Genomic DNA, 12,724 nt, shown 5'->3' with positions numbered 1-12,724 from the left:
TTAAATATATTAATAAAACTCAAATTACGTTAATTTTGTGTATAATCTTATAATGTAATCGAGATGGGTAGATAATAGTAATAATAATAATAATAATAATAAGCGCAGAGCCCAAAGAGTTAAGAGTTGAAAGTCGAAACTTGGTACACAGTTAGGGTATGGCATGAGAATGTACAAAAAAACGTATTTTTGAAAATTACCTCCGTAAGGGTGGAGGAAAGAATTAAGGCTTACTCTGAAGAACTCATCTTCTACTGTGCTATTTTAGATGCGGATTTTTAGTTTTTTGCGAGAATTCAAACATATTTTTAGACCCATCTAAAAATTCTCTAATTAGTCTCAAAAGAGGGTAAACCTAATTCTTGCACCGGGTGAAAACGAGTAAGATCGGCTATAATCTAATAATCTTAATCTTCGCTATCATTTACTTTTCGCCCGAGTAACGCCAGACTCATATAATATAAAATAAGATAAATGATGTTTTATATTAAATTTTAATTTACCAATTTTTCAATTGTGGCTTTTTCACAATGAGGAAACCGAAAGGGTTTTTTCTAATTTTTGTCGTGGATTCATCTAGGATTCAAAATGATCGTGTGGTGGAAACTGGTACTAGATATAACAACGCTCATAAACAATTCTTGTTGTGACTTTTCCAGATTTAATTTTAAAATCTTCATAGCGATAAGCTAATCATTTATATTTGTCGAATTAACTGGCTTTACTCAATGCAATACATGAGCAATTTGACAAGGAGAAACCTTTTTAACAACTGCTTTTTAAATACATTCAATATCATACAAGCAGCCAATTGGAAAGGCGTAAAATATGACCCACTATCTTTTGTTCAATGGTTTTATGCACTCGCCTCAGTAAGCTTTTTCCACTTTTCGATGCGTTTAGTCTCTCATAGACTATTGTTCACTTGTATGGTCATTCATAACTGTCTTCAATATTATCAAAGTGTCATAACTAAGAAATATTCTAAATTTACAGTATTTTCGCAAGATGCTTAATCTTTCCAGAATAAATATTTATTTATTTCAACGCTATCTATTAACTCGTATGACTATTTTATGATTGTGATAAGTTAAAAATATAGTATAGTAATATCGATTATTTTATCACCTCACTTTCAGTTAGCAGCAATTAACTTGCTTCTAGTTGAAACTGCAACTCTACAAAGCCAACTCTACGTGATTTAAAGTGTGTGTCATTCCAGTTTTAGGTTTCTAGTATAATCACTCTGCTGTTTTATTAGATTCGTTCTTTGTTTTTTCTATCATTTGCTAATTTAAAAACGTTGTGCACCATGTTTAATTATGATGAAATGTGCTTTACTCCTATAAGACTTATAATGTTCAGAGAATAATAAATTAGATTAATAGGTTTTATAAACTTTATGAATAACGTTTGAGTAAGGTTTGCTTAAAATTTGTATTTGGAAAAAATTCTGTAGATTAGAGACGTTATCTTATTAACGATCACGGTATTAATTTTATAACTGATTATTTAGATTTCATAGACTAGTTTCTTTTCCTCGTTAACATTCTTGATAATATTATATGGCATAATTGATAAAGTAAATAATAGCGCATTTAATTTTTGGTATAAAAATTTAAGTGTTACTTTCTTTGATAATTCTTTATAATCAAGATTTTTTTATTACTTTGTCTTTCTTAATACAACATAGGTGTAGTAATTCACTGTGTTTTTTTAAAGAATTACTCGAGAAAATAGTGAAAATTTTGTGTAGAGGAAGAAACTGTGGTTGCCTGGCATATTTTGGCTGAATGTGGGATGTAGAGTGTTGCGAGAAATTTTTCGTTGCGTTTTTCTTTCCAAGTCTTTATTTCTTAAAAATATATCGGACCTTGTTTTTAATTTAAAGTGTGTTGTTTTCTTAAAAAATATGTTGGTCAATTGGTTTCTCTGCTATAAAGTTGGTTTCATTGCTGGTTTAGTTTGGAAGCATCTGTCAATACAATATTTTGAATTACAATGTTATTAAGCTCACTTGTTGTTATCATTACTTTAATTATACATTATTAACTTATTTATTTACTTATTTTTATAAATTGTTATTATTAAATGTTTCAGTGCGAAGGTTCAAGTATGGCTTACTGTAAAATATACAATAAGACAAAAGTAATTGATAATAAATCGTTAATACCATGGATGATACAGGTTGGTGTAGATATAGTAAGTATAAATAAATGTAACTTCTAATTGCTCTTTTGTTTTACAAGTTAAGATTATTTATCATTGCCTGTGTATAATAACGTCATAGTTCAAATAAAATTTAAATTTTGATATATGTTTGAAATTCAGTGTAATTCAGTTTGCAGATATCTGTATGTTAACGTCTACATTGTATTTTAAAAGACATTATAAGCATTTTCTCCTTCGTTTTTCAAACTTTCATACCCTAACCCACTTTTTCTAAGCCAAATTTAAATGCCACAATTTTAGCTGACAACAAAAACTTTTTGGCTATTCTGAATTGGTACTTTCTATCAATTCGTGTAACAAAAAAGTCATCTGATTAAGTTAATTTTTATAATTTTCTTTTATTTTTTGTAATTTTTCGCATATTATTTAAATTGTAGGCATTACAGGGGTTTTTTACTTGTGGTAGTAATTGATTCGGCAAGTGACACACTGAGAGCGGAAAAATATTATGCGACGTGGTTCAGCAATGTGGAAAGAAGTCGTTTACGAAAAATTCCTGCGTACTTTGCTTCACTTAATAAAAATATTACTCGTTATTCGTATTTAGAATTTTTCATAAAACTCATCCCTATCATTAAAATTAGCATTATGCCGTTTTAGTATAATTAAGTATATAAGATGTTTTTTAAATAAAATACTATAACAGATGAAACCACAGTCAGTTTTAAATGTTGTTTTCTAGAAACTTCACAAATTTGCTGGCAATTTTATAAATTTTGCATTTTATCCTTTTTCTACTGACGTAAAATACTTGTGGATTAAACAAAATGGCTTTTTTTTGTTTGTTTTATTATGATTTGATCCGATAACACAGATAAATCAACAAATGAAATTTCAATTGGCTTGAATGTATCTCATTTTACACAAATGAGATATATTATATGACATTTCTTATTTTTCTTTTGAGAGGAACATGTGTTGTTTTTTAAATGTCAGGAAAATCGGCCTATGTATATTATAAAAATGTTTATCACAATAATATAAGTAGGAGATTACTCATTTTTTGACAGTAAGAAAATTTCACATAGAATATAATGTAGTACTTTCTGTTGACAGTTTGGTATTATAACATTTTAAATATTGGAGTTTCTTATTTCTCTCCAATATTTAAATATTGGAAAAAAATTTATTGGATATGTAACAAAATAAATGATTTCAAAAGGATTATACAAAAAGTGGATATCTGCATTGAATAATACATAAAATCTCCTATAACGAATAGGTTGAATCCTTAAAGGCTCATACTTCCAAATATTTTGAAAATCGAATAATTCTGCATTTAGTTTCAATTTGCTTTCTGCCTCGAACTATTAGACATTTAGAGTAAAATTTAAACTGTATACATACAATAAATAATATTGAAATTATACAATAATTATAAATTTTTTTCAGGAAAATAACAGAGAGAGGAATAAACCATTTATTCGAAGATATATTGACCTATTAGCAGATGTTCTTCATGTCAGGTATGATTTTTTATAGAGTATAAATGAATCATATATAGTTTTGATAGATTCATTTTATTTGTTTCGTTTCAGGTTCATGCCCACAACATACATAGACGATGTAATAAATCTATATCCAGCAACTGTAAAGTTTTAATATGTATTTGAGTAATTTAATTTTATTTACTAGGCAGACATTGCTATCCATGGCGGTAATCTTCGAAAAACTTACATGTCTTACTCTTCTTCTATAAATCATATTCCAACTACATTTGCAATACGTGCTGCAAGACCTTTAGATAAAGCCTTTATCTTGGTGAAACCCTTCGATGTAATGGTAATATTCAAAAATCATTATTTTTCTCTGTACACCAAAAACATGTTTTACGATACGACTCGAAATTTAAAAGAAAAAAAAATTATCACACATTTCATAACATAACAGACAAAATATTGACTAATTGGTAGTATAACGCAATGCAACACGAGAACCATCTGACAAAGGAAATATGCTTTCGGGGAGACAGTTATGCATTATTTAACACATAAATATGGAAATGCATCAGATATTAGAAGAAAGTTAGGAAAAACCATGCAGCTAGATCGTTGGCAAAACACAAACTCGAACCCAACTAAAAGGTTTCAGTTTTGTCATCTATTTGGCCAATACTGGGCTACAACACATCGCATGTCAAACGAAATCAAACGTATTTTTACTATATGTAATGAAGAAATTGGAAATTTCAATTTTTTAACCACAGCAAAGATGCCAACGATTTAGCTTTTAATAGTTTTAAACTGTTTAAAATTATATACTCTAAGACCTCTCGACAATGGCCACTCAAAGGAACATGAAAACTTTGTATCCAGTTGTATTTTTGGAGGGTAATTTTATATACAACAAAACACTCATGACCAAAATCCTGGATTTACAGATGGTCGTTATGGAAGGTTTGACTGTATTAAAAAAACACTGATATTTCGAAAAATACAAAATAATTATGAAAATTTTGCATTTCAGATTTGGATTTGTATTCCTTTTTCTATTTTTGTCATTTTGTTAACTTCCTATGGAATAATGAAGAAAGAGAATGAGTATAGCAACAAGGAAATGCCAAAATTTTCCACTTTATTTTGGATTATATTCAGAAACTTTGTTCGACAAGGTGAGTGTTATTGTACTGTTTTATGATGTCAATTCTCGCAGAACGAATATTTCACGGAAATAATGTGTAGGAGTAAAATTATTTTCTGTATGTTATAATTCACGGTTTTTAATATCAGGTGATGACAACTAGTGTCATATGTATGTTTACATCTGTAAGTTTAAAGGTTTAATTTCCTTTATTTTTTAGAAGAAATCTGCAAAATCATTGGCATGTATTTAGGTACAGAAAGACTGTTTTAGTAAATTGAACTTTTTACCCAGTTTTTTCTGCGCGATTGCTCCGATTGCTTACACATGCCACTTACAAAAATAATGTATTCTTATTAAATAAGAAATCGATAATGGCTAAAACTAAAACATTTTTATTCTTTTCGTAAATTTTTAATTTACAATTTCTATTTCTAATTATAATTAGAAATAGAAAAATAAAAGTAATCATTTTTACTTTTCAGATACAAATGTGGATCGTTATTTTCTAATCACCTTTCGTATCCTAATTGGCAGTTGGATCCTGATTGCATTTGTTCTGACATCTGCGTATGTCGGCACTTTACGATCTTTCATGGTTAATCCTGGAACTGAGGCCATTCCTCAGACATTTCAAGAATTAATTCAATCAGTGAAAGCAGAACGATACAACATAACTTTCTTTAGATACAGCGATGAATGTCGTTATTTTGATCTATGTTTAATACAAGTAAGAATCATTTTATTGAAAACAGTTATAGCTATAATTTTAAAATACAGAGTAGTTCAAAAATAAATGTATAATATAATATTGTGTGTGAATTTAGTATTAGAATTAGCGATTAAGAAAAGGGAAAATATAGTTTAATTACATTACTATGAATGGTGAATATTGGAGTTTTAAACAAGAGAATAATAACTGAACTTTATAAATGTTCAAATTATCGAGAATTGTTATTCACGTTATAATAATAAAGATAGATTTTAAAAAAAAATTGATGTTAATATTTGCGTGGCAAATGAACTTCATTTCTTGCTGGACAGGAAAAGGATGTGGTCTACATAATCGGATAATCTCCTAGATCATTATCATGTGCGATATATTATAGTTTATACAATAAAATGCGAACTAATAATTTAATTAATATTCAGATATGTATTGAGGTACAATCAAGGCGATTAAACAAATGAAAATTTATCATGAGTGTAAATTAATTATATATCATGTGCATTACTAATGAAAAAATAATTCGGATATTTCTGCATTATGTAAATAAACATCGCGGATGCAAGGCCAGCTATATATGAGGCCGTATTCCTAATTTTACCCTTAAATTCTTCAGTGGCCATGCGGTTCCGTTTCCTGAACACTAGACGTTCGATCGTGGGTTTGCGCCTCGGCAAAACATGCTGCCTACGTGGAGTTACCCGGGTTTTCTCCACGTCTGTAACGCCTGAATAGAGACCAGTTACCCTTAAAAAGACTTCCCGGTGGCATCCCCCACCGCTAGAAAATCGTTCAAAATAACGGATACAGTTAGTTCATTATTGAAATGAATAACATATCTTTAAAATAATTACAATTAGATACGTTTCTACATAATTTTTAAAACATTACTAAGTACCAATCGTTAGTTTTTTTTCATTAAAAATATTAAAACTGTATGTATTTTAAATGACACAAACTTCGTTTATTCATATATTTGTAGACGTTGTTCAAGAGGACAATAATTAAAAATGATGTGATCGAAATTTTTCATGAAAATATCAAGAAGCATAAGGAGTGGGGTTGGCACCCAATTGAAAAAGTACTTAAAGGAACTCACGCTGTGCTAGCAACAAGACAGGGAATTGAATTGAGCATGACCAGAAGAGAAAAAGAAAACGTCTTTGTTTCAGATGATATACTTTTTACGAAATTCCACTTCATACAAATGAATTTAGTCAAAGTAAATTATGCTGTTGAAATCTCTAAAACGTAAGTATGAAAAATCTGTTTCTTATCACTCACAAATTACCAGTATTCAATGCCACTGAACATTGATAGTTATGGTCTGTCTGTAGTAAGAGTGGACTAGAGATCAACGTCAGGCGTGACATTTCAACTAATTCTATCAGCACAATCCCTTATGATGTTAGCCCTTTAGCTTAATGTATTTGGTAATAAGTAATATGTATTTTATTTTCTATCATTAGCTGACAGAACAGGTTTTCAGTTCTGTCAATTGTCTATAGCGTGCAATAAATCTAATCGGTCATAACTGTAACAAATACTATAGCGAACTTCGTGGTATTGCAATACCTGAACGTGAAGCTTTCATATGACTGCTTAATATAGCGATGGCTGTTTAACAAATAAAGAAGAAACCGGAAGTAACATGCCTGCAATTAAGCGATCAGTGTCTGATGCTCACATCAATAGACAAGTTGATTTTTTCTATACACAGACTCTGTGTATATGCAGTTGAAAATTGTGTCGTAATAAACGTCTTAGCGAAATTAAATAAAAATTTTGCTATAACTGAAGGAAAAAGGCGAAGGTTTTATTTCGTAGTTTTATCACGTGACAAAATTGCAAATGGAAATAACTCTCGAACAACGTTCTAATTGTATCATTCGGTACTAAACTGCGATTGCTCTTCAAAACGCGTTTTATTATGTTTAAACGACTAAGAATATTTTTATAATGCGATGGATTGCAATTTGAAAAAACAACGTGGATTTTAAAACTAAACACCGGTGATCACAAGTTTGTTTGGGGAAAAATCCAGCAATTCAACTGTGTTAATGCATAGAGATGAATAAACTATGATGATTGCGTCAAAGTTGAGTCTGCCATATGCAACGTGTCAACGCCTTTTTCATGTTGTATTATTTTCGCATGTTAGAGTTTTTGTATCCATAATTAATCTAAGGTTTTAACAACAACAACTTCATTGTTAACTACAAAAATCTCACAAGATCTACATGGATGGCAAGCACACTTCTTGCTCTAATGCTACAAAGACACTCTCTCAGCAGAAATATATTCACGATGTATCCGCCGCTTTTCCACAGCCAAATTATAGCCACGTCAGTTCACTTACCTGAAAACGTATACAATGTACAGTATATGATAATGCTGTGAACAACATACTCTCGTATATAGCAAAACAATATGCATTTAACAATGTTCGATTTTGTTCCATTTTGTCTCGTGACAATAATATGCGACAAAACTTTTGCGTTTGGTTATCGATGCGAAAAATGTTAAATTTATACATTTATACGACTTTCAATTATTTCCTTCCAAAGGCATTACTTTGTATTTGTAACTTGTGTATAAATTATGAAATATTGATATTAACGATCGAAATGAACTGCATTCTCCCTCGGTATATGAGAGGGATTGATACCAAAACGTTTTGCAAATGTCAAACACCACAGATGTTGAAGTCATGTATAAATGTTTTTTTTTTTATTATTATGAGACAATGAAATAACTTACTTGGATGTCATTATTTTGAGAAAAAGGTATGTAGAAAAGTTGTAGGGTTTCGAAGGCCCAGAGAATTGGTGACCTTAAATGTTACCTACACCTTGACCTTCAAAGTCATTTCAGGTTAAGTCAGTTTTTCTATGGGAACACATATTTTTGACTCCGGCGCTGGAAAAAGCAGGAAAATTCACAACCAGATATACCTTTGACCTTATGGTCCAGGTCAGAGATCACAATTATTTTGATTTAAATTAATGAGATCCAAGTAAATTAATTCATTGTCTCAAGATAAAAAAACACCCTGTATGAACTAATGTACATAAAAATTTTATAACTTTTATATACAAATATAAAATATTTATAACACATAAATATTGCGATTTTACATAATTTAAATGTCTGGTTTTTTAAATCAAATTTATTTTCAAATTCCTAGCTTGCAGAAGTTTCATTTACCATCTAACTATGAATTATTTATAGTTTCGTATTTTAAATAATCTATATATATAATCGAGACGAGTTGATAATAATAATAATAATAATCAGTGCAGAGCCCAAACGGTAAGGGTTGTAAGTTGAAATTTGGTACACAGTTAGGATACGTCACGAGAACGCACACTAAGAAGGGATTTTTCGGAATTCTTCTCCACGGGAGAGGGACAGGATTAAGGCTTAACACTTCTATCAACAATGGAAGTGTTAAGTAACAATGGAGAACAAGAGAAAGCGACGTGCAAGATTTACTGGCGCTGGAGGAAAAAAAGAAATAGAGTAATATGTTAGAGCATATTCGATTTTCAAATTTAAACAGATTAGTTCGGTTTTTCTCGACTTTTCTTCTTTAGAACATTGGATGAAAATCGAACGATATAATCAGAACACGTCGTGAAAATCGAACAATATTAGAATATTCGATTTTCAAATTCGACTTTTCTTTAGAAATATTTAGTTTGTTGATGAAATTACTCTTTTTCTTCTGTGACTATAACGTAATAATCTTAATCTTCGCTATCGTTACTTTTGCCCGAGCAACGCCGGGCCTATCTGCTAGTTATTGATATTTTATATTTTGTGTAATAGATCAAGAAAAACACTGTATCTCTTTTTTTCCTCTAACAGCATATTGTTTTTTTTTTGTAAGTAGAACCTATAAAACAGTTTTCATTTTTATACTAAAATAAAATTATACCATGCTAAACAAATACAGTCATGAGATTATAATAGGTAATAAAACTAGGAAAATTCAAAATGTATATTTAATTTTCCTAATTTTTATAGGCTTTTTTTCAAATCTCAAACACTTGGAATATAATTTGCGAAATTTCATTTAGGTATTCTTCTGATTAAGTGTGAAGCTGTGTCTAATTACTATTCTTCAGTAGTTTTATCCACTTAGCTATTGACAATTGGTGACACTTCATAAAACTGAACACACTTTAAGACATGTAGTTAACATTTTTCTAAATTTTACATAAAATTTATTAAATTTATAAGAAAATATTTTAAATTTTCACGTAATCGCTTGATGACAAATAAGAAAACAACTGTATTAAAATGTTTAAAAATGACGATTAATAGTTGAAATTCAATACTGTATATTTTAAATTATGAGATTAGTGTAATTTTCAAGGTATGTGAATAACTTCTTTATTTAATGTTTCCATTTAATAAATAGTGCAACTGATGAGTACAACTCGTTTTACAATCACAATTCCATGGTAATCATAGTTTTCGAATAATTTAGGTAACACAAATATCTATAATATATTGCAAAATTCAAGTAATTTACTCTATATATACAGGAATTTAATTCTAAATATTTATATTTAACAGGGTAAATCTTATTGCACAAAGTGGATTACCTGAGAAAATTCACAGAAATATTCTCGATGAAAAAGCAAGAAGCGACGTCTTCTACAATGAGCATACAATTGATACCAATAATGAAGAACCTCTAGACATGGACGATATTATGGGTCTACTCTATTTATTAGTTGCAGGATATTTGATCTCTTTTGTAGTATTTCTTACAGAAATTCTAGTAAACAAGTTAAAAAAGATTAGAAAAAAATGCAGAGTGAGGCCATTCAATATTAGTAATTAATATTTAATCATATTTGAAAATTTAGGTAATAATGCTGAATTTGTTAAAGTAGATTTATGTTTTTATTAACACTTCAATTATATTCTTGCTGTTTTGAATAACAATACTCATACACATAAAATGTGATATAAAAGAGTTTTAGCAATTAACAGTTAAGTGTTTGAGTATGTTGCTTCAATTTGCATTCACGATTAGGGCATGTACCATGAAAGAAGTAGTATAATGTTGTTTATGTAATAACATTAGATTAAATCAAGGTTTTGCAAGGTAACATCACGAAATCATTTTAGTTGTATTGCCTGCATTCATATAGTAAGACACAGCTCTAGAAAAAAAAATTTCAATGGCTTTTATTACAGCTGATATTTGATGCACCTGTTTGTATCTAATAGATAACAGTACAAATTGTTTAAAATAAGACTGTTTATAGACATCCTACATATCCATGATATAATTTTATATATATATTCAAATTTTTAAAATTTGAACTTATACGAGAACTGATAAGTTATGATTTTATTATATTATTGGCGTCAGTTTAACGGAAATAAGTAGAAAAATAAAGTATTATACTTAAAAATTAATGATATTGATCAAGAAATTATTAGTGAGGAAACGCTAACAAAGACATATACTGTACAATGCACTGTCTGTAATCTGGCTATTGCTTAAACTGACAAAACATATTTCCGAAGGTGTCGGATAACCGAGAGTAAATATGCATAAAGATAACTAAAGGCTTTGAGTGACACAACTTCTTGGTCTTTAGTACACAACAAATGTGGCAAATTTAGGTCACACATGCCAAAAGTGGCAGGTCAGAAGAAATTATATGGCATGTCATGTATTATGCGTTTTTTATTTATGAAATCTGTTTTTCAATCCTTTTCATTTATCATTTTCGTAAAAAAAGCTTTTCTGCATTTATTCTAATCAAAGCATTCTAATAGTGGTTAATACGTGGCGTGCGGACTGAAATACGGTTGTCTCATTCGTAGACTGAGAAAGATTTTCAAAGATTCTAGATTCTTTTTGATGGCAAGAGGCAAATAAAATGATACACTTAAAAACAATGCAACATGCATAAACGAAACCATAATAAACGGAAAGACAGGGATACAAGTACCATGATCATAGAAATGAAAACTCATAACAGATCACATTAGACTAGAGTGAATGCCGGATTAGCACAACGTGTATTTTATTTAAAAAGATTTTACTTACTTTTGCACTTTATACGCTACAATAAAAATAGAAAATAATGAAAAGTTTAAAATATTCTACCAATGTATAAATTTATAACAAGATACACAATGTCTTCTTCGGTTGCACTTCCTGATGCGACTAAGATAGTTGTAATGGTAAAATGTACAGCCTACGTTGCATCATCATCAGATTGATTGAAACGCTAATGTAACCGAACAGAAAGCATACATATTTTGCTATCGTTGACAATAGTTTTCACAGCTACTTATTAAACATCACTTTTGCAAATAGTTTATAACAGATATTACAATAATTGTGAAAGAATTTATATAAGCCCAAATATTTATTAACAAATGTATTAACCTTGTGTATTTGCAAGTGTTGTAACTATAAAGAAAAATGTATATTTTATTTCTTACTTACTAATGTGTACTTATATTAAATGTACTAAAAATTTAATTGTAAATACAGTTACATTTTTGAATAATGGCCACTGACAACAAACTACAACATGGCCAAGCGGTTCGGTTTATGAACACTGGCAGTTCGGTCGTGAGTTCTCTCCTCACCATGACTAGCTGGCCACGTGGAGTTTTCCGGGTTTTCTCCACGTGTGTAACGCCTGAATAGGGGCCAGTTACTTTTAACAGACTTCCCGGAAAGCATTATTCCTTCAGTATAAACAAGTATATTAATATATTATTACTAACTACGAAAGATCGCGAATGCACGTCACAACTTACCACGGCACTGCATAGCCTAGTAGCTCTTGCCCAATATACGAGACATGAGAAGATGTACAACATGGCTATTATTTGAAATTCACGGCATACTTAGATGTTAATTGTATGCGTTTTTCTTCAAGAAAAAACGTTTAATGGCCGCTGAGTTCGGATGTATATTATTTGGAAGTTCGATTGTATACGCTTCTTATATCGATATTAAAAAATATATATCTTCAATTTTTCATATGTACTCCAGACACTAAGCCAATAAAACAATTATATTACGTTTCTGGTGGTTTAATACTGTCAACTGAAAAATCAAAAATCTAGCAACAAGTTGCTTAACTTTTCCGGTATTATTTGAAACTGAGTCTGTAGTGCTATCTGTTATGATATTTT

The 12,724-nt window shown here is 29.7% G+C and overlaps 1 protein-coding gene across 1 annotated transcript; it reads left to right on the top strand.

Annotated features, from left to right (window-relative positions):
- The first annotated feature begins 5,301 nt into the window (after nt 1-5,301).
- LOC136973015 (uncharacterized) lies at nt 5,302-10,446 on the top strand. Its single transcript, XM_067267702.1, has 4 exons — nt 5,302-5,542; nt 6,522-6,790; nt 10,124-10,367; nt 10,420-10,446. Exons 1-4 carry the CDS (start codon nt 5,408-5,410, stop codon nt 10,444-10,446), a joined length of 675 nt encoding a protein of 224 aa, XP_067123803.1. The 5' UTR covers nt 5,302-5,407.
- Nucleotides 10,447-12,724: the final 2,278 nt, after the last annotated feature.

The sequence above is a fragment of the Centruroides vittatus genome, unplaced genomic scaffold, assembly GCF_030686945.1.
Source record: "Centruroides vittatus isolate TY-2023 unplaced genomic scaffold, ASM3068694v2 contig_3074, whole genome shotgun sequence".
Classification (NCBI taxonomy): domain Eukaryota; kingdom Metazoa; phylum Arthropoda; class Arachnida; order Scorpiones; family Buthidae; genus Centruroides; species Centruroides vittatus.
This window is presented reverse-complemented; position numbering and strand designations above follow the sequence as displayed.